General features: G+C 40.5%; 1 protein-coding gene and 3 non-coding genes across 4 annotated transcripts in view; 1 reads left to right on the plus strand and 3 right to left on the minus strand.

Annotated features, from left to right (window-relative positions):
- LOC121962311 (meiosis 1 associated protein) overlaps positions 1–21,526 on the plus strand; it is a 37,776-nt gene that overhangs the window by 10,584 nt on the left and 5,666 nt on the right. Inside the window, exons 4-5 of the mRNA XM_042512548.1 lie at positions 19,479–19,640; positions 19,737–19,896. Of these exons, the coding sequence (XP_042368482.1) occupies positions 19,479–19,640; positions 19,737–19,896 (322 nt within the window). The remainder of the gene's footprint in view (positions 1–19,478; positions 19,641–19,736; positions 19,897–21,526) is intronic.
- Positions 1,519–1,590, minus strand: trnaa-cgc. The gene has a single exon. It is a non-coding gene; the product is annotated as a tRNA-Ala (tRNA).
- Positions 4,491–4,562, minus strand: trnaa-cgc. Its single transcript has one exon. It is a non-coding gene; the product is annotated as a tRNA-Ala (tRNA).
- On the minus strand, positions 5,755–5,826 carry trnaa-ugc. Its single transcript has one exon. It is a non-coding gene; the product is annotated as a tRNA-Ala (tRNA).

Genomic DNA, 21,526 nt, shown 5'->3' on the forward strand with positions numbered 1-21,526 from the left:
GCTGGCCAAAAGGGGATGCTAGAACGATCGGTCAAAACAAGGTTGTTACTGATTGTCCCAGACAGGGTGTAACTTGTTTTTCAGGCTTGGCACACTGTATTTGGTGTCTGTTGACCCCTCAGCATGTTTTGTTAATGTAATTGATTTAATGTCGACAGCTGTTGACTTTATTGCCGTCACTTTCTAAAGTGGTCCAGAACTCAATGACATGAGACGGAAGTAGAGGTGAAAAGGGAGAGGGTGGTGAAGGGAATAATTCCTGTTTTTTCAAGGAGAAAAGTATTGTGTTGGAGCAGAGGCAGAGTGAGAAAGATGCAGACAGAAATACAAAGATGATTAAATGTGGAATGGAAAAATGAAGAAAGGATCAGACAAACAGAAAAGAATATTAAGCAGGAACAGTGACAGCAAGGTGTTGATAACAGTATCAGTGGGGGGGCAGATGCCGTCTGGCCCATCGTCTGATTGAGGACAAGAGGATGACTGTAGTATTAAACCCATGTTTATAGTCGCCCAACTGTATTCTCGCATTCTCAACAGCTCAAATATTGCTCCATCTGTGCTGCCTCCAAACTTCCAGAAAGTTACCACCTAAACAGATCCTCATCACATCTAAAAAGTTCCAAAGTGGCCATGTGGAAACTTGTAATTCCATGTAATTCTGTGGTTCATCAGAAAAGTGTCTGGAACAACACGGCCGGCTGGAGCATGCACAATCAGAGATTAACCTAAGATAGCTGCTTCATAATCATGTATTCTGCACACCATAGGAAGTTCCTGCTTGATGTCATTTTCTAAACATGCCTTGCATTTCAAAGCAGCTTCCAGACATCGCTCTCAATTTAGTGTCACACAAGCACAAAATATACACACGTTCACACAAACATGAACCACGCTAAGCTTATATTTATCCTCAAGACAGAATCGTGAGGTCTAAAAAGAAGCATGTGATTTGGGAGTAAGACGTGTTATTTTTTGCAAAGTCATCGCCAGCGCTGGAGGACACCCACTGTGACAGACAGTCATGCAAAATACACAGACACACGCATGCACATAAACACCGTCTGGAGCAGCTACAGCAATAGATTATTACTGTCTGACGGTCTGACGGAGCACCTGGGCCTTTCTCCCCTGAGCTGCATCTTTCTCTCTCTATTTATCTCTCAGAGTCTGCTTAAACCCAAACAAAATGACAGGATAGAGAATTTGAGAGGTTCTCGAGAGTTTGATATCACCCATCCACTTGACTCCATCTCACCCTGGTAATTTGTTATTTTGTTTTTGTTGTTTTTGGTGAAATGCAGCAGACAATTTTGTTTGCCTGCTTCCCAGATCCTGCAACCCTTTGACAGATTTCAAATGGCAGTACATTGTTCAGCTTCTGAGTTGGCACCGCTGCTGTTTCTCTAAACTGGGAATGTGGTGATTAACATATTCTGCATATAATACTCTGTGATTATAGATAAGTAACTCATACAACCCCACTTCAGATAACCCAAATTAACCCCATTAACCAAATGGAGATGCTGGGGATTGAACCCAGGACCTCATACATGCGAAGCATGCGCTCTACCACTGAGCTACATCCCCTATACAAAAACAAATCAAATGCCATAGTTTGTAAATCAAAGTGCAATATTCAGCTTTCCTCAATTTACAGCTGTTTTTTTTAAAGATAATAGCAAAATTGGAAGGACTCTAGCTGCCTAAAAAAGGTGTTGCATTTTGCATCACATGCTAAAAGGTGAGAAAAGTAGAATAAAAGACAAAATGGGTGGCATTTACTAAGTCAGCTAAATGAAACAGAAAGTAGCAAGTTGTGCTGGATGTACGTAGGTGTTTGGTTTCAGATTGATTTATTTGCAGAGGCACAAAAGTGCATGTACTATGTTTAAAAACACTGACATCCTTATCAGTTTGACTTATGGAGTGGCTGTTATCACTTTTTCATAAATCATCATTTTCACTGTCAAGAGATAAAAAATCCATTTGAGATAAGCAGCAGTGTAAGAGGGAAGGACATGTGTCTGTTTCTGTGTATTTGCGTCTTCACAGGCATGTATCCCAAGTAAGGATATACACTGTGTAAAATATATACGTATAGTTTTGTTTATGTTAGCCATATGTGGTTAGTTCAGTTTCCGTGCCATTTGTGTCTTTTCAAGTGTAGTGATGGTGAAATAATCAACTGTCTATTTTAGCTCAGTAACTAATGTTACTGCTCTTAAAATTCCTTATGTTTCCAACTTTTATAGTACCGTAGTAGTGCTGAATGCATATGAAAAATTCTTCTATGGTGTCTGCACGTACAGTTAACATAATATCTGTCACACAATGACTTCTTTACAGTATCTCAGAACTGCACTGAATCAGCTGCGAAGCAGAAACCGGCTGATCTGAATGAATGCAGCCTTGTTGAAAACAGCAGATCTCTGAGTCTATAAATGGTGTGAATATCAGTGAACCACAGTCTGCATATGAATGATTTCACTCCAAGGAAAATTGTTCTACCATCAGAAATAGACATTTCCACTGAGAGACTCCTGTCTGAAAAATCTCCATACCTGACAAAGCACAATGCAGTTTCGTTATCGAGTGCATTTCTCTCCATATCTGAAACATCTTGATATAAAACTGGGCTGCCTTAGGCCTGAAAAAACTCTAACGCCTTCGCATCACTTTTGAACTCCTGTAATGGAATGTGACACCATCTCTCCGCAGAAAATGTCATCATTTGGTATTTTATTAATGATAGTCGTAACTGTCTCAGGCAATGATTCAGAGATGTCTATCTTCTGCTGAGGTAACACTCCTGTTCCTCAACATTTCTCTACAGAGACTTCTTCAAAATATCTTTTTTTCCCATCTCTGATGCCATATCAGCATGATGTAGATTTAAGTTAAATGAAAATGGCATCAGCAAATAACTGAGCACATTGTGTGTATCCTTGAAGTCAAACAAACATGTTTAATGCTTTTTTCTTCCAATGAAAACATTTCAAAGAAGATTTTTTGAACATTTTAAATGTGGTATTGTTGACATCCATGTTTTCTGGCCTGCAGTCTTTTTGGAAACTGCCTCTTTTGGTGAATTTCTATGGTTCTTGGTGCATTACCACCACCCATTGATCAGTGGAATAGTATTAACTATTGGCATCAGTGTATAAGATCACTGACCTGCACGCACATGCACAACACAAAGAAAACAGGGGACCCTGCATAAATACAGGGCTCCATCTGGCTGCGAGAGGTCAAAAGCTCCTCAGGGTTACCTGTAACTGTTTTCTTCTATTCAGCCGGGTCACATCAGGTCAAAAGCCATGTGTGCGCGTTGCATGTTTTTTTTATCTAATTGAGATAAATGGAGATATCTTAATACAGTGATCACACCCAGAGTGGCATTGGTCATCGACACAAAAGAGATGGACGCTAGAAGCTTGGTGACAGTAGCCCCTCTGTTCAAACCAGGAATATAGTTATACTGCCTCTGTTCTGTATGTAAGGTACAGGACAGTTGGCAGGATAGGACCATGGCAAGACAAATATGACGTTTTGATGACATGGTATGTATGCGACCCTCCACTGGAGATTTAAAAAGCAGCAAGTAGCAGAAAGCAGCTAAATCAAAGAAGAACAGCGGCCATAAATGTCCACAAAGTGGAAAAATAGTTAGGTCAGGAACTCCGTACTCTCTGAGCAGAGGATGAGATCATCCACCCTGTAACACGGACGGTAAATTATTGTTATTGCCACGTTATGACATCGTTATTGTTCAGAAAGCGCTGCATGTCTCACTAGAGGCAGATGCTGTTGAGCTAAACATGATGCCTGTCGCGCCTGTTTTGCTTCTGCGATGCCGGCATGCTGTCTAAAATCACACATTGGATGATGTGGCCATTGCTTGGTTCTGTGTGAAAATGGAAAGGCTGTGCCAATAAGGGACTTGGTAGTGGCCCTATAGCACAATCCCAGAGGGGGTGGTGTGGAGCTATTTCAGCTGGTGAGCTAACCGTTAGTTCAGTCACAATAACTTCTGTTTATTATCTCTTACTTTCCCCTGGCATTTTGTTCTCCATGGCAAACCACTTCTTTTTATGAAAAAATATCAAAGGGTCAAAAACAGCCATCTAAGCTAATGAGCTCACTCATGGTCGAAACCTTAGCTCAGCTCTGTCACACAGAGACAATAAGTCCACGCAAGACGAATCTGTACCAAGGCCGCCTGTCTCACAGCTGTCCACAAAAAAAATTGCACTTTTATGAAATAGTTGTTAAACTGACAGAGTTTGAATGGATAGACAGTGCTAATAAGCTTCTTTAGTTTTGGATTCTGAGGCACTCTGCCCCTTCATTGTCAGTGCTGTCAAGATTGACAGGGTGACTGTTGCATGTTAAAGTTCAGCTGTCTCCTGGGAACCCTTTTCAGAGACATTTTAAATCCTGGTTTGTCCAGGACACAAGTGTTGTTTTTCAGCAATGATGAGAAGAAGTGGAGATGCTGGGGATTGAACCCAGGACCTCATACATGCGAAGCATGCGCTCTACCACTGAGCTACATCCCCTTAGTGCTGTCATTAACAGATCAGCACATGGCTCTCAGTGTAAAAACAAAGTTTACCAAAAATTCTGATCATTCATACAGATCTCAAATAATTGAGAGAAAAGTCAGTTGTGCCAGCATCCCATTATTATTACGAAGGCTTTATGCATCCTGACCTCTGCGCAATTTAACTTATGCAAAATTCTGCAGGACATAAAGTTATAAAAAGAGCAAATGGTAACCAATAAACATGCTATCTAAGCTAGTTACATACTCTATTTTTTCAAAACACTAATCCGACCGCCATACACACTTCTGCGGCAATTGGCCAGATGTGCCTCTTTTGGACACCTGCCTGTGTTCACTGCTCAGCCGCATCAGTGTGGTGTGTTTCTAGAGAAGAAAAAGAGTTCTAAGGCTCAAATGTGAATCAAGTAAACAACAACAGATATGTGCTGAGACTCAGATTCTCACCACTGTCTATATTTGTCGATTTTCAATGCCTTTCTACATAATATTTAAATCTGTATGCAAATAACTGTGTTTGTGTATTTGTGTATTTTTAACCCCTTTGTCTCTTGCCTTACGTTAAGGTGCAGCAATATGAAAATCCTTGTGATGCATGCTTCTAAAAACTCCCACTAAATCCCTTCCAAACAGCTGCCTAAATCTGGTTCCTCATCATCGTATTTTGACAAATATTCATTCAAACAGTTTTAGTCTGTTTCATATCACTTCTCAGCTTTGTCAAAGCTTTTATTTCATTCAAATGCCGAGTTTGCAAATGCTTCTCAAAGTGACAACACAGTCATTCCATCCACGTATATTTAATCCCCAAATCCAGGTTTCAAGTGACAGCCGTTATTCTATTCAAACAGCACAGAGGGGTTTTTTTGGAGATTGCCTTTGGAGGCTGTGTATTATCCCGTCATTGATCTGTCCTCCATCCATCCACCCGTCTGTCTCACATCAATAACCTCCTTTATTGCTTCTCTCGTTTACCTCTGAGCTCTGAGGTAAATATCATTTCCTCATACACATACCAACACAAACAGAGCCAGGCTTCCTCAGACAGCGTGCTCCTCCTGGAGGTTCACAGAGTTGCTATAGTCAATATGTGAATATACTGGACCCAACTTATTGTGCATTTTTAGCACAAATTATTATTTTCCTCAGCCACAATTGCTAAAGACGCTCGGCATCATGGATAAAGCTGGAGATGCTGGGGATTGGTCCCAGGACCTCATACATGCAAAGCATGCGCTCTACCACTGAGCTACATCCCCCTCTGCTACATAACTAGATGTTTTCACTTTAAATATAGCTGCTGCATCTGAAATACAGTTTCTATTACAATGTGTATACTACAACATCATTACAGAGGTATTCTTTCCAAAACGTTGAATAACCCTAACACTGTGTAAAGGCAGCTGCAGAGCTGCACTGTTTGGGAGGAGCAACCATGCAACCATCTTCCTGAGACCAAGATATGTAAACAAACTGCAACACATGCCCCCAAGTGATGGGAGAGATGGAACCAATCAGAGGCTGGAGCATGTTAAGGACACCACCGCTGACGTCATCAAAGACATCAGTCAACTCACTGAGTCTGTGGTGGGTTTCATTTGTAAAGCAACAGAAACAACCATACCCAGATGTACAGTTAAATCATTCCACAACTGGAGACCATGGATTACCAAAACCATTCGGGTTGCCATAAACACACACACTGCAGCCAGTCTGGAACCACTGACAATTATAAACCAGCAGCCTACAATGTAAGAAGAGGCAAAAAAGAGGAATTTTCCTCTCTAAAGCCTCTAGAAAATCAAAAGAATGATGTATTTTCCAGGGGTGCTATTAAAGCTAAGGGATTCTGAATAAAATGGGAATCCTATAACAAGTTTCATGGAAATGAATAAATAATTATTATTCATGATTCATATAGGATTTGCTCAGATTTATGGAGAGACTGTAATGCCAGCAGTGTTATCTGTGATTCAAATGAATGTCGCATTTTTATATGATAACCAGAGTAACACCTATTAATATGATTTGACGAAAATCACACATGTAGGAATGGTTTTACCTTGAGAAGCTGCGGCACAATTTTCTGCCGTTCTTAAATCAATAGTGTGGGAGGGTGACTGATGACGAGGGGGAAAAAATTGGAGGATATTACCGTTGCTCAAAATGACTGTGAATCTGTATTTAAAAAGCACAAATACCGAGTGTGTGTTTAAAATTACGTTTAAAATTAAAACATTTGTTCACGAAACCAAATTACTGCAAAAAGAAAGAGCTAATCTCGAGTGCTACTTTGTGTTTTGCCTGAGACATTCGAACTGAAGGCAGAGGAAGTCTAAAAGCAGACTCATATCTTGGACAAATAGCTCTTTCAAAGTGACACCCCATCAGCGATTCTTGGATCCGTCTCTCAATAGAAAAGGATTATAGCCCATTATATCTTTGCTAATCCTCTCCCTCTCCTTGCTATCTCTCTCTCTTTCTTTTCTTCTCGTTCTCTCTCTCTCTCTCTTTGCAAACTGCCCACAGCTCTGTGTTTTACCCTCTAGATTTGTCTTTTCTTTTCCTGTCTGTCTGTCCAGTTTGTACGAGAGATAAGTAGCTTTTACAAGGGACAGATGACAGTTGTTGTGGTTAAGACTGAAAGAATAGAGAGAGCATTTGTAGTAGTGAAAGAGAACGCGTGTTTATGTAATTTAGTGTGCAGTATTTTTGACCAATTGTGTGCTTGAGTACAAATATATCTGTAAATGAGTGACTCCTGAGTGTCCCTCTTTGCTGCACCTTTCCTTAAATCCGTGTGTGTGTGTAGGTGTGTGTGTGTGTGTGTGTGTGTGTGTGTGTGTGCGTGTGTGTGTGTGTGTGTGTGCGTGCGTGTGTGTGTGTGTGTGTGTGTGGTCCTGACCAGTGTAATTTCCCCATATAATTTTCACTTTACTTTGAATCGCTCTGTGCTCCACAGGATCTGCCGTGCTCCATCAAAGCGTAACAGAGAGATGAGAGGATTTTTTTTCTCCTTCCTTCTCTTCTCTCTCCAGCTACTTAATTACTTTCTCCTCCTCCGCCTCCCCTTTTCCTCTTTCCCTATGTATCTTTTTAGGACTAGAACAAAACAGAAATTCTCTGCTATGTTTTTGTCTCCAACTGTCTCTCCTCCCTCGTACTTTGCAGACTTTCAGCGACATATCCCATTTCCTCTCTGCTTTTATCTTGTACTCACTTTATCTCTCCTGTAATACCATAGATTTATGATGTATTAACCTAGATTCATTGTGTTCCTCTGCCTAAAGTGAGTCTGCATAGATCAAACTCAATTTAATATAAATCTTAGAAACATTCACTTAACGCATAAAATTAAATTATATTCCAAACTTCTTAGATTAGCGTGTTAATGTCAAAAAGATAAAGGAGCCTGTTTCCAGACTACACATAAGGTCGCAATTGAATATATGTCGCCAAGAGTGGGTGTTGTGTATTGTGTAATCATATTAACTGTTACATTGCCTGCGGTACTGTGCTTCTTCATATTTCTGACTGCCACCCTGAGTGCATAACGCAGTTTTCTTTTGTTCAGAAGTGTTTGCCTTCTCCTTATTTGCCTCCTGTGGAACACTTAAGCCATTTCCACACCCCACACAGTTGCACTCGGATCAGCACACATCCCATAAATCCATTTTGAGTCGCAAGAATAATGACTCTGAAAATTTGTGTCCCCCGAGAGGAGGATTATAATCCACTGGCCCACAGCCAAGATTTATGAAAGGGTAAGACAAGTCTTCATCCTGGGGGTTCAAGACGAGCCTTATTGCTTGTATTACATTACAATGATAATGTGAAACTTCATCGACCCCCAGAGGCAACCTCTCCTCTCGGATCCTCTTCAGTCTACAGGGAGTTAAAACCGACAGAGCAAACACACGGGAACTTTTTCAAAAATGCTTTAGCAGAGGAAATGCTTGCGACTGTGTCTGTATTAGCTGGTAATCTAGACAGTGAAGGACGGTGTCCCTGCAACTTGACCCCAAATGAGACTAAAACCATAATCTGCTCAGACTTAAAAATGACTCATGGATGCAAAAACTCATTTTAAAACAGAATTTCGCCTACTCTCTAACTTACCGAAAACATTACTTGTAATAGTCCAACACATAACCCCTGTGAAATACCAAATTCTGTTGACACACTTTGGATTTTATTTGTGTGTTAAACAATTTAAGTATAACATGTTAATCAATGAACTTTAGAGGCTATGGTAAACAGATTATGCCACCGTCAGACAGAACCAGGCTAGCTGTTTCCCCTTGTTTCCAGGCTTTACGCTAAGCTAGGCTAAATTTCTGACCGTTGATTGAAATTATGTTGATAGTTGAGAGTATTGATCATCTCTTTTAAGTTCCCACTAGAAAGAGATAATAATAATAATTTCCAAAATTATGTCCTAATTATCTGGCTCCAAACTGTGGGTTGCAAACCACTGCTTTAAAGGAAAGGTTTGCATTGTTTCAAGTCTTAAAACGCTAGTCAGGTGCAACAGGTTATACTCACTGTAATTATTGCTCTTGATCATACAATGTTGAAAAAGTTTTTGTTTTTTTGTTACCCTCCTCCTCCACTGTCTGGTTTATTTCATCGCAGTGGTTCTACATTTTTACAGTACCTAAATATTGCTTTTTTTCAGTATCCACCATCAGTAAATCTAAAGAGTTTTAATTAGTTGCATAGGTTTGGGAGTGACTAGAAGATATTACTGATGGTATTTGTCACTCGCTCAGTACATCAATCTTGCGCGGCACACTCCAGTATAAACTCAACTCCTGTGGGATGTTAATAAACACCATTCCTTCATTTTTGTGTAATTGGTTCTGCGTGAAAACAGCTTTCCACCAGACTTTTCCTACTCAGCTAAGATTTCAACCACACACCTGCAGTCATTCAACTCGGGGTCGTTTTCTCTCTTTCTTTCTTTCTGTTTATTTCTTTCAGTTCATTTTCCACCACAGTCAGCTCGATCACTTTAGCGTGTGGTGAGTAAAAGTGCACAGAGGTGCCCGGGAGGAAACCCCACCCAGACCTGCTGACATATGTGCACACGCCCAACCACAGCTACTGCAAAATCTGCGCACAAACAGGAAGCACACCGCACAGATTATTTGGCCGTAAATTCAGCTGCAAGAATGTTGCAGGAATGAGGATTTATTTGCGTGGAAATCTGGTTACGGTTGATCGATAGCGCAGATGCTTGAGTTTTAGGAGAGCATGTTTTTCATCTTGCCACACACACACACACACACACACACACACACACATAGTGCCAAGGTCGGACTGTTCACACCTCTGTGTGACGTTAGCAGAGCAGCAGGTGGTGGTGCAGATGGAGACTGGCATCACTCTTCACACCAGGATATGGAACCTATTAGTCTCACACTGAGAGATGACTGGTTGCTCCACATCATGCAAACACAATATTCTCTATCTAACCCCTCCCAAAATCCTCTGCCTGTCAATCTCTCTTCATATAAATCTTTTGATCTTTTACTCTTTGACTATTTCCGGCCCAGTTCATCAGAAGGTCACAAAAAAACCAAATCTCACAGAGATTAAAGCAAAGGAGATCTGCGGTAGAGCCTGACAAACATATTCATTAAGGAAAACAAAGCAGTTAAGATCAACTAGCTGATGTATTTAAGGGTGGAGTCTTAGAGGTTTTCATGTGGTTGGGGTTTGCAGGTTTCGGTTACCGTCCCTCTTGCTGTTTCCGTCAGAACAACAGATGTTTGGCTGAAGAAAGAGCAAGAGAATAAGTGATGAAAGAAGTATAGAAATAAAATAAGGAAATGTCTCCTCAGAGTGATCCACAGCTATTAAACACCCAGAGAGTGTTTTTACATTTTCTTTTCCCCATTCTCTGGCTACCTGTATCTGTCTGACATGCTCTGTCAATCACATCCCTCTTCTGTCCTCATCTCCTTTCCCAACTCTTCAGTCTGGACCAAAGTGGACGGCCCACCTTGCCTGATATAAGACTGAACTGTCAACTCGTTACACTGTGGGGGATTCACTTTTCCCTAACCAATCACTAAAGACCCTCGTATCCGCCTGAATCTAACGAAATAGTAAGTCCACTCAGGGTCCGCACCTTTAGCACACTTGCATACGTTAATAAGCAGAGCCTGCACACCATCTGACACTAACCAGAGCCTGAGGATCCGCTAGATCCACCTTTAAATTTCAGCAGCAAAGGCACCTTTATGTCACCACAACAGCATGGGCCAAACAAACACAGACAAGTCATAGGAGACTGATGAAACAGAAAAGTGATGAATGTGATTCAGATATTGTGAACATCACTGTCCACGCAGGCAACAAAGACAGCTGGCGATGGTTTTAGCCCTGTTGGCCGACACTGATGTTTGTTTAGTCAGCTGACAGTTACATAGTCACTGCCGCTGGCTGACAGATTACACTGCATTTAAACAGCTTTCCCAGCCCTCCCTGTAATGCGTGAAGCGTACACCAGCACACTGAAATGTGGTATTTTTAGAGTGGAGAAGAGTAAAGTAAAACAAACTATGATGTGGGGTATATTGAGAAGACGTGTCCACTTAAAAAAGCTTTGATAGCAGCATCTATCATGCCCAACTCTGTTGTTGTTACTTGACAGGCTTGACGACTGCCTGAAACGGCGTTAGTCCTGCCCATGGCCCTGCAGCACTCATTGGTGAAGTGGATTCAAAGGTCCTGACCCAGGCAACAGCTGACCAACCAACTGAAAAAAACGATATTGCAATTCTTAGAGCCACACCACTCATGCTGCAAAAAATATGCTTTTCTTTGTTATTCACTTTTGTGCTTTTGGGGCAAAAAAAAAAATCGAACCTGCCAGGACTTTCTTATCATCACAAAACAGCAATTAAACTCTTCATTTCTAATTTCTGTTTCATTTGCCGGAGGTTAGTTTATGTCTTAACAAGCAGCGAAATTAGTCTAAACTAATACATCTTTGAGACATAAGTTAATTTCGGACAAAGTCTCTGCCTTTCAGATATAACTTAGCACAATATTTTCATCTCATCTCCTCTGTAATGCCACAATTTCTCCTTCTATTCTTACTCTTTTGCTTGTTTTTAAAATCGTATTTCCACCTCATTTCCTCCCTTTCACCTTAACTTTATTTCTCCTGCCATCAATTTGACAGGACAAAATCACTGCTCCTTGTGCGAGACTGTCTCTCTTCCTGTCGTCTTTATCTGTATCTGAGTGTACACAGATAAAGTGTGTCTCTCTCATCTTGGCTTTCAAGCCACTTAGGGAAAACAAGGTCATTCCTCCCATCTTCTTCTGAGAGGTTTGTTATTTGCTATCACCTCTCAAATCTCTCAACCCTGCTCCCGTCTCCTCTCTGCGTCCTCTTTTATAGGCCTCCTCTGTCACATCATCTTTCCTCTTCTTCGTCCTTTTTTTTTTCTTTCAAAAGTGTGTGGGAGTCACTATAAGTGTGAGCGAAAGTGGACTTTTTCCAACTGTGATAAACTGTTGTCATCGTTGGGTCCTTAAAAAGCATACTTCCTTAAAAAAAAAGTATACATCTGTAATTTTTAATCATCTTTCCTGGTTTTCTCTCCTCTCTTATGCTCCTCCATGAATACTGTCTGCAGAGCTCCTCTCATCCTCCCTCCTCGTCTTTTTCAAGTGCTTCAAAGAAGTCGTCCAGCTGCCATCCTCCTCTCCGAGTCTGTGTGTCCTCCTCTTACACCTCTCCTATTTCCAGATTCTGCTTGATACCAGGCAGTCGATCTCTTGCCAACACTTTGCACTTTGTCTGTCTGCTGATTGAGCTCACCGTGACATCATTTATCTGCATTGATAACCAAGTTTTATATCACTCTTTCGGAGAGGGGACAGATTTGTGTCAGCATGCAGGAGACATCTTATTAGCTGCACAAATTTAAAGCGGGAGACGGAGAGACGTCTTTTATCCAGACTTATTTCATGTTGCATCCAGTTGCACTTTGTATATCTACAGAATCAAAACACCAAGAATGTGATACCTAATGAGCTGTCATAAAAGGATTTCCCCTTTTTTTTAGGCCTCGAGTATTTGTCTCTTGTTCCTTGTCCTCACTTGTGACAGCCTGATAACCGTTGTCACCCCCCCGTTGTCCACTTGTCCTCTCTCCAAGTGTCCGTCTGCTTTAATTGTCTCTGTGACCTCACCGCTTTGTCAAAAGTGACTACGAGGCAATTAGGTCACACAACCGCTGTTGTGTCGAGCGCCTGCATTTCAGACTAGATGATCAATGTCCTATTTGTCACGGTCTCAAGCTACATCAATGAGCTATTCATCATTAACGCTCATACAGACACACTGACAGACAAGGGCAGAGTGTGTGCTGCCAGCGTCGCTCTTTAAGTGAAATGTGGATGTCAGAGGGAAATTCCACAGACAGACGCTCATCAGTGCTTCCTTTATGTTTAAAAAGTTTGTGTCGGGGGATGCGTTCAGGATTACCTCACCTACGATTGAAAGTGACACATTAGTGCTATGTAAGGTTTTCTTTATTTAGATTACTTAGTAAGAGTTACCTGGTGGATTGAGGGAGATTTTCTAATAGGATAAAACTTCTATAAGACATAATCATAAGAAAAGCATGATGGAAAAGCTACATTTATATGTTTCAATTCAAATGTTTTGGTTTATTTCAGCTGGGAAGCAACAAGTGAACTGCTGAGATCTGACTTATTTTTAGTAGTATAACAATAGCTGAAGCGCACTGAGGACAGTGCTATCATGACCGATAGAACTGATGTTTAAGCCTACAAAAAAAGTTGTAATGAATTGGTATTATGTACTTTGAGTAGGACTACGTATCTTTAAAGTACCCTTAAAGTGCTACTAATACCAGTAGAGTTCTTCATTTGATACCCCATGATACCCAAGTTGGTGAAAATTGGCTGGCATCTTTGCTTATTTTGCTTCCAGGTCACTTGTTTTCTATCTGACCTCTGGCCTCATTGGATGAGATGTTATAATTAAAATGCTATAAAATGCTATACGTTCTTGCTCTTGCACTATTGATGTTTTTAGTCTGTGATGTAGCAAACTTTAAAGTAGTTCTCCCACAATAATCTTTCTGGAACGAGACACTGTGATGGTTAAAAGCTTCCACGCAGCGCAGTGTCCATTATGTGTATCTGGTAAAGCTGATCCATGCATGTCTAAATGAATGAGGGAAAACAGGGTTGCAGAGTAATGCTCTGCTTCCTCCTCTGCATTAGCTCACTGCATCACTGATTTCCCCCACACAAGCTAATGTTACACTGGTCGATGGTCATGAGAACGATGCACTCTTCTTAATGCGCAGAGTGAAAGGGAGCATTACTGGGCGAGGGCCAGGGTGGGACAGATGGAGATGAGGGTCGGGAGAAGAAATAGCGCTGGAATGGTCAATAAGGAGAAGAGACTGAGTGGGAGAAGAATGTTTGTTACAGAAAGCAAGGAGTGCAGTTATCTCTCCTGAGTGATTCATACATGCGACCATGCAAGACTATAATAATGGCCTGAGAAACAGATAAACTGATGTCTTTAAGAGACAGCCAAAGCCAGTCAGGTGGATTTCTCTTTGTCGGTCACCTTCTCAAAAAAGTACAATTAATTTGAATATAATTTTAATGTCAAAAAGATCATTAAAAAATCAAACATTTATGTTTTTTTGATCCCCACAGGCAATTTTCAAATTAAAAGTTACCGCCCCAACTCCACTGGCAGAAAATAACCCAACCTTCACTCAAAACACTAATCAGTCATTTATTTAACACACATACACACATACACACACAAAAAAACAATGTCTCTGGGGAAATTATCGCAAAATTGAAGTCATTACATTTTTATCTAATCAAATTGTGTTCTAGGGTTATTTGTGTGTGTGTGTGTGGAGGTGAATCGCAAATATGTTCTTCAGATTCAGCAACCACACAACACCGCTCCCTTTACGTATGAAAGTAGATTCATCCGTTTTTAATGATTTAAACGTTGCTGCCCTCATACTGCTTGCATCCTTTATGATAGCATATATGAAGCCAATAAATGGCACTAAAGGGAGGAGTCAAATGTTTCTCGCTGGAGAAGGTCATAACAATGTACCTTTTAACTGGGGCAGCTTTGTACGTGGAAGTGCTGTTGGTCTGTGAGGCCATTAAATACATCGCAACATGTGGAGGGAAAATTATTTTCTCTATATTACAGATTCTCTACCTTGCACAGTTTTTAAAATGTTATTGTCGTCTCTTAAGAGTGTATTTTTCAAAGTAAGTGCACAAATACAGACAAATGAACACACAGACAGAAGGCTCATTTTATGGCCATTTATGGGTACGCGTATGCTCATCATTAGATTTGTATACAGACATGGATGGAGCCCTCAGTCCATACTGTGTTCATTTTGTCCATATTTGTGCACATTATTGAAAGGCTTATGGACAAAACACCGTGGTATTACCGGAGATTGTGGAGGCAGTGTAGCGTAGTTCAAGCAAGATATGACTATAAGATATTACTATAAGAAACGGAATGAGTCGGTAATATAGTGAATATAGTGTGTCCAAATCTTGCAACATACAGTATTTAATGGCCTCATAGAGCACCGCCGTCTGCAAAACTACCTCCATTAAAAGGTACATTATTACAACCTCCTCCACCACGACTCATTTGTTGCAGGCTGTTCTCAGAAAACTTTCTTACATTTTCCTGACTGTATTTACGCCATCATAACAATGTTTGAAATGTTTTTTTGTTACATAAAAGGAGTATAAATGAGCCATAAGGCATCAACTACAGTAAAAAAAAAAAAAATCAAACAGACAGTGTCAACGGTGTGTGTCAACATCACTCAACATCTGGTATCTAAATGAGTCATCTGGACAGAAGAGGCTCTCAGATCATCAGACAGGAGGAGACAGAGGAGAGATGCTAATGTAAAAGTGAGCAGGCGAGGCATTAGCAGCTGTCCTTTAAATGATGTGTGTTTGCAGGGATGTGATGAGTCAGCAGCTGGTACTCCGCTCCTGTCATTAAGATCTAAACCGTCTTAACCGTTGCAGCAGATGCAGTGGTGCGGCTTTGAGGCCGCGTGGTGGCTTTGTGGTTAAAGAGCATATAAATGAAAAGACACGATTAAAGCTGCTATGGTGTGCTACTCTGCGTGAAATAAATTCCCTTCATTCACTTTTAAAATATTCAAAATGTGAGTCAAGTTATGAATTTACAACAAACATACAGTACCGCAGACACACACACACACACCCTCTTAATGAGATCCAGCTCACACCCTGCATCCTTACCTCAGCATGTATGTCACACTTTATCTTCTCACACACACACACACACACACACACACACACACACACACACACGTAGGACATGCTAATGAGCTGTAGGAGCACATTAGGCTTGTAGGTCAGAGGGACGGGTCGCTTGGTCTGGCTCATACTTTAATAGTTTCTTAATCTCTTGTTACACCAGAGCAAGAAAGAAAGGATATTACAAACAAGAAGCGTGGATTGATAGTGTTGTCTGAGAGTACTGATAACGCATGATTGTTTTTTTTTCCTTACATACCTACAGTAAACACATACTTAATGAACTCAAAAAAGATTGAGAAAGAGAGACATGTGCGGGAGGATTTAGCAGTGTAAACACATTCCTCGCAGAGTCAGATAAGCCTGGCGCAGAGACGCAGGCAGCGTCGCTTCAGCTACTCGCTGAACACACACGTCGAGGTTAACTGCTCTCACCTATCCTCCTCTGTCAGTGACACACACATACACAAGATGGACTGTCTTGGGTTATTTGTGTGACTATGACAAGCAAGAAACTCATTTATCCTCCTTTTCTCTCACACACACTTCATGGTCTAATTACAAGCATTTCCAGTATCATCTCTCAGCCACCGTACCCATCCATCTCTCCCCTATCTCCTCTTATCTCCCCTGTCCTCTCTCCCTCTTCCTCCTGCTCTTTCTCTTTCTGTAATTTACACTTTCCTCCATTCCATCTCCACACCATCCTCCATATTTCTTTCTCTCCATTGTCTCTCTCTCTCTCACTCTGTCTCCTCCTCTCTCCGTTCCTATTCCCCAGACAGACATTATGTGAAGGAATGGCGATTGATTTGCTTCCACCCAGTTTTTCTTCCCTCTCTGTTGTTCTCTCAAGGATGCTTCTCTTATCTTCCCAGTACCGTAAAAGCAACACATCCCTCCGTCCTCCTCCCTGTCTTTCTTTGACTGTACTTGTCCCTGTAAGGTCCCCTACCTCAGCTTTTACTCTGTGTCTCTTTTTAACCATTTGAAAGCTGAACAAATGATTTCATTTCTTTCAAAAAACATGGCAAGATGGCAATGATCAACAAAAAAAAAGAAATTATCCAAAATTTGCAAGAAATTAGTTAAAAATACAAGAAAATCACAAAAAAATAACAATATTAATTAAATTAAATAAATAAATAAAAGTAAAAGAAAAACAATAAGGGAATGACCTGGAAAAGTGCTTAAAAATGATAATTTTAAAGATGTCATTATGATCATTATAAATATGTTGGGGGTTTTTTTTTATCGCAAGCTTCTTTTCCCTAGACATTTTTCCCTAGCTTTTTAAAGGTAATTTTCTAAATCTACTAATTTATTGCAATTCCTGGGACGTAAGTTGCTCATTGTCTTTTCCCACATGCTTTTTGAAAGAAACTGCACCCATTTCCTCAGGGTTCAAGGGTTTAAATACTTGTGAAAGTCACCTGAAAGCAGCACAAGGAAAATGATGTTACTCCAGGTATAAAAGGGTTAACCATTTCAGGTTAATGGCAATTGATCTCTCTCGTCTTTCTTCTTCCTTTTTCATGCTTTTTCTCTCTCAGTATCGCTCAGTAAGGCAGTGGTGATGATACACAGAAGGATGCAGGTCTTATTTTACTGCTGATCCAAAGTACCAGAGAATCCCCACCACTTCTTTAATGTTATTTAATCCATATTAAGAGCAAGAGCTATGTGGCATTTGCCAGAATTGAAAGGCAAAGTATCTTGACTTTACAGTATGCTTTTTTGACACATAAAAGAAAAAGTTGTAAAGCAGAAGTGCCATTAGTACATGCTTTGTCACCCACTTAATCTCCTCTCTCTCTCTCTCTCTCTCTCTCTCTCTCTCCCATCATCCCTTTCCCCTCCACTCAGCAGGGATCTAACGACAAACGTCCATCAGCAAAAAACTTAGCAAACACAATTCCTTCCCCCCTCAGATGAAGTACTTATTTCTGGATGAAGCACTTTTAGAAACTTTGGCCCAGAATCAAAAATAGCTTCTGTACTGTAGCAGCCTCTGACAGATGAAAGAAGCAATGACATATTTTACTCGAGGAATTTAAAAGTTTCTCATTTTCTTTCGAAAAGTTCCCGGCAGGGAGAGTTTAAATACTTTGTCTATTCTACATCCATCTTCTGCGCTCTTTCTCGGTCTTATACCCCTCTCCTTCTGTCAGCCTCTCCTCCATCTGTGCCCTCCCTCGCTCCTGCACTGCCTCCTCATCCTCTCCTCTCCCTTTAGTCCCATTAGTTATCTCCTGATGGGTCATTAACTATTAAACACAAGATAGAGGGGGGAAAAAGGAGAAGAGGGGTGTTGTGTGAGGTTTGTGTCTAGTTAGCGATAATAAATGGACATTGGGGGGTGACAACAGGAAGAGAGAGAGAACAGGGGAGCAATAGAAAAGGGTGGGGCAGGTGCATTGGGGTCTATTTTCTTCTCTGTAATGATAAATGGACGTCAGCAGTGTTGCTGCTTTCTGTCCTGTAGTATAAGGCATACTGCAATTACAGAAAATGAGAGAAGAGAGACAGATTCACATTACTCATCTCTAAAAAGACAGAAAAGCTGCAGATTTTAGATCACTATACAGGCTGTGTGTTCTCTGCAAAGTCAGTTCTCATCCAAAATGCAGCCCCACTTCTTCCCCTTTGGGAAATTACTGCCAGGCCCTCTCATCCAGTCAAGCTTAAGAAGGTCTTTGGATGATCCAGAGACACTGAAGCCCTCAGACACACCAAGCTCAAAGAGTCTTCACTGTCTATCATGTCACAGATGCCATACTGTAATTTTAATCTGTTGGGTTTTGCTCCCACCTAGAGGTTATATATGAAATGGTTGATTTTCACAGGAATGTACACTTAGAATATAAAGACAATTCCTGTTTTGCTCTCGTTTTTTAACAAGTTTAAGTCAAAGAAAAAGACTTATTTCGCTCAGGTCTGGACACATTTTTTTTTTAAATCCATGTCGGGGAGCACTTTTTTTTCTAAGACAATCCATCTTCCTGGCAGGTGTGGCGTGTCAAGTTGCTGATTCAACAGGGAACTCTAAAAAGTGCACTTTTATCTTAAAAAAAGACTTTTATGGGTGCTCTGAATTATCACTTTCACATGACTAGGGCTACAGATATTAATTTTTTGTCAGACAGGATTCATCTGAGAAGAGAATACTTAGAAAGGGGAAAACAATTAATAATTTGCAGAAAACAGCATTTGTGCAAATTGGTTGTTGCATCAGCTGTCCAGGTGACTGGTCTCAGACAATCTTGCAGCTGAAGATGCTTGGACGTTCACATTTGTGACCAAAACTTGAGAAAAAATAAGTCTTTTGGGTGTATAGAAAGAGGTTTAGATCTCCAATTTCAACTAAAAGTGTTTATATTTTCATTTTCTATTTTAGCAACACATATCTGTGTAAAACATGCATGGAAAAAACAAGGCTTTAGTGTTGAAATTTTCAAAATAAATGTAAAATAAAAAAACATCAAAGTCAGATTCCCTGTCAGCTGAGTCTTACCTTTAATCCACATATTGACGCTTGTGTGTCCATCTTCAGATTGTCTGATGTTGGGAACAGAGGTTGACCTGCAGCAGGTGGAAAACAGCGTGTTCGCTATGGAGATGGTGTTGAAGGCGTGGCTTCAAGAGCAGGGAGGAGACAGAGAGCACCTGCATCTCCTGCTGCCCAGTCCCCAGGACAGTCCCATTCAAGGGACAGGTACTGCATAAACATAATGTGGAGACACAGACAGCGTGTTACTGTTATAGCCAATGTTTTTGATATTTATTTTTATGACATTTGTCTCCTGCGTAGTGTGTGTGAAGTGTGACATGCAGGAGCGTCTGATAAGCCCTGCCCTCATCCCAATGAGCCCCAACCTGGGAGTGAAGACTGAGAGCGTGCGGGACTTCCTGCCTGCAACTAAGGGAGCAGCCAGTCAGAGCCAACCGCCACGGAGGCTGAAAGCAATCAAGTAAGAGACAGTGCTGCAATAAAGGGCTTCCTACTGAAGCAATTAAAAAGCCACCTTCTGTTGCTTTCAGATCCACATGCTTCTCAAGCTTTAATTAAAAGGAAATGCAAAATTGTAGTGATGAATTTAGTATTTCTTCTCAACACAACCACTTAAAAGTGATATAATTCAAAGTCACAGGCCGCTAAAGTGCCAGGAAATGTGTTGGATATTAAGTAAAATGAAAGAAAAATGAAACATAAAAATACATACATGCTTTTTCCCACCTTTTGCATGTGTTTGAATTTAACATAAAAGTTTAATGAAACCACACTGATGATCAGTTTCCTCTTAAAGGGATAATCTAGATATATCTGCCCTAACCATCTTTCCAGTCACATCCATGCTGCCTTGTTAGAGTGAGGGAGAGAAGCATGCGTGTGTCCATATGATTATGTGTGCATGCTCCATCAGCCATGTGTCTAATGTCGTGTGTGTCCAGTAAAATACCGCCCCATCTATGAATGGCTCCATTCTGACAGCAGGGAGTAGTGGAATATTTCTGAGATGAAGCTCTCCCATCACATCAGAGTCGGCTTTGTTCGGCTCTGATGCTGGAAAACTTTCAAAACAACTGGAGAGGAGCTGAGCAGAAAATTGCTTCACGCTTAAAGGGAGGGGATAAGTTCCCTTAACTTGTTTGTGAGGAGATGTTTTCTCAAATTCTCAGGTCTCAGAAAAGAAACTTATGGGACACAGTCGCAGAAGTAAACATAGAAAGGACAGGGATTCAAAATAAACAGGCAATAACAGTGACTACAAGGACTGAAAAACAAGAATTGTAAATGTTTTATCATTAATGTCACATTCTACTTACCAACAAGCACAAAACAAAACAGTGAATCACAGAACAGCAGCACAAACACTGATTCATTTTTATTCCAGTCGTTTTGCACAGTCACAGTAGGGAAAGCACAGGTGAACTTAACAATGACTCAGCTGCTTTTGTTAATGTTACTTAATACACCTGTGCTTTTCATACTATATGCCAAAATGTCTGCTGTAAAGAAAACAAATGCCTCTAAAACTAATGCAAAACATTATAGGGAAAAATTTGATAGTAATTTAACACTTTTTATAAGATACAGTAAAAACATGATTCTAAGCAATTTTTCATTTCACGTTTGAATTAGTTCAGACAAGCAGTATGAAGACATTTTAAGGTTTTATTATGTTTTTTAAGCTTCAAGTGTTTGGGAGATGACTGCAACGCCTTTTTCCTGTGAAACATCAGCAGTGATAGTGACTGAATTTTCATTTTTGGGTGAACTATCCTTTTAAATTTTTGCTACTTCCATCCATGAGTTACACATGTTTTATGTCTTTAAGAATTCATTTTCATGCATCTTCATATACCCTTTGAATAGATTAAACAACTCATGCACTACTGGATGAAAAGTTAACCATTCCTTATAAAAGAGCATTATATATACAAAGAACTGCCCTGTATTGAATGCCCACACTGATGATAGAAAGCAGACATTCAGGCCTGACCTACAGCAGGTAAACAGTTTCTTTCTCTGCCCTCATTTGCATTTGTTTTACATTTCAGGAGCTGCAGTCTGATGTCACCTGTGCCTGTATGAGAGTG

This window comes from Plectropomus leopardus, chromosome 23 (assembly GCF_008729295.1).
Source record: "Plectropomus leopardus isolate mb chromosome 23, YSFRI_Pleo_2.0, whole genome shotgun sequence".
Taxonomy (NCBI): Eukaryota; Metazoa; Chordata; class Actinopteri; order Perciformes; family Serranidae; genus Plectropomus; species Plectropomus leopardus.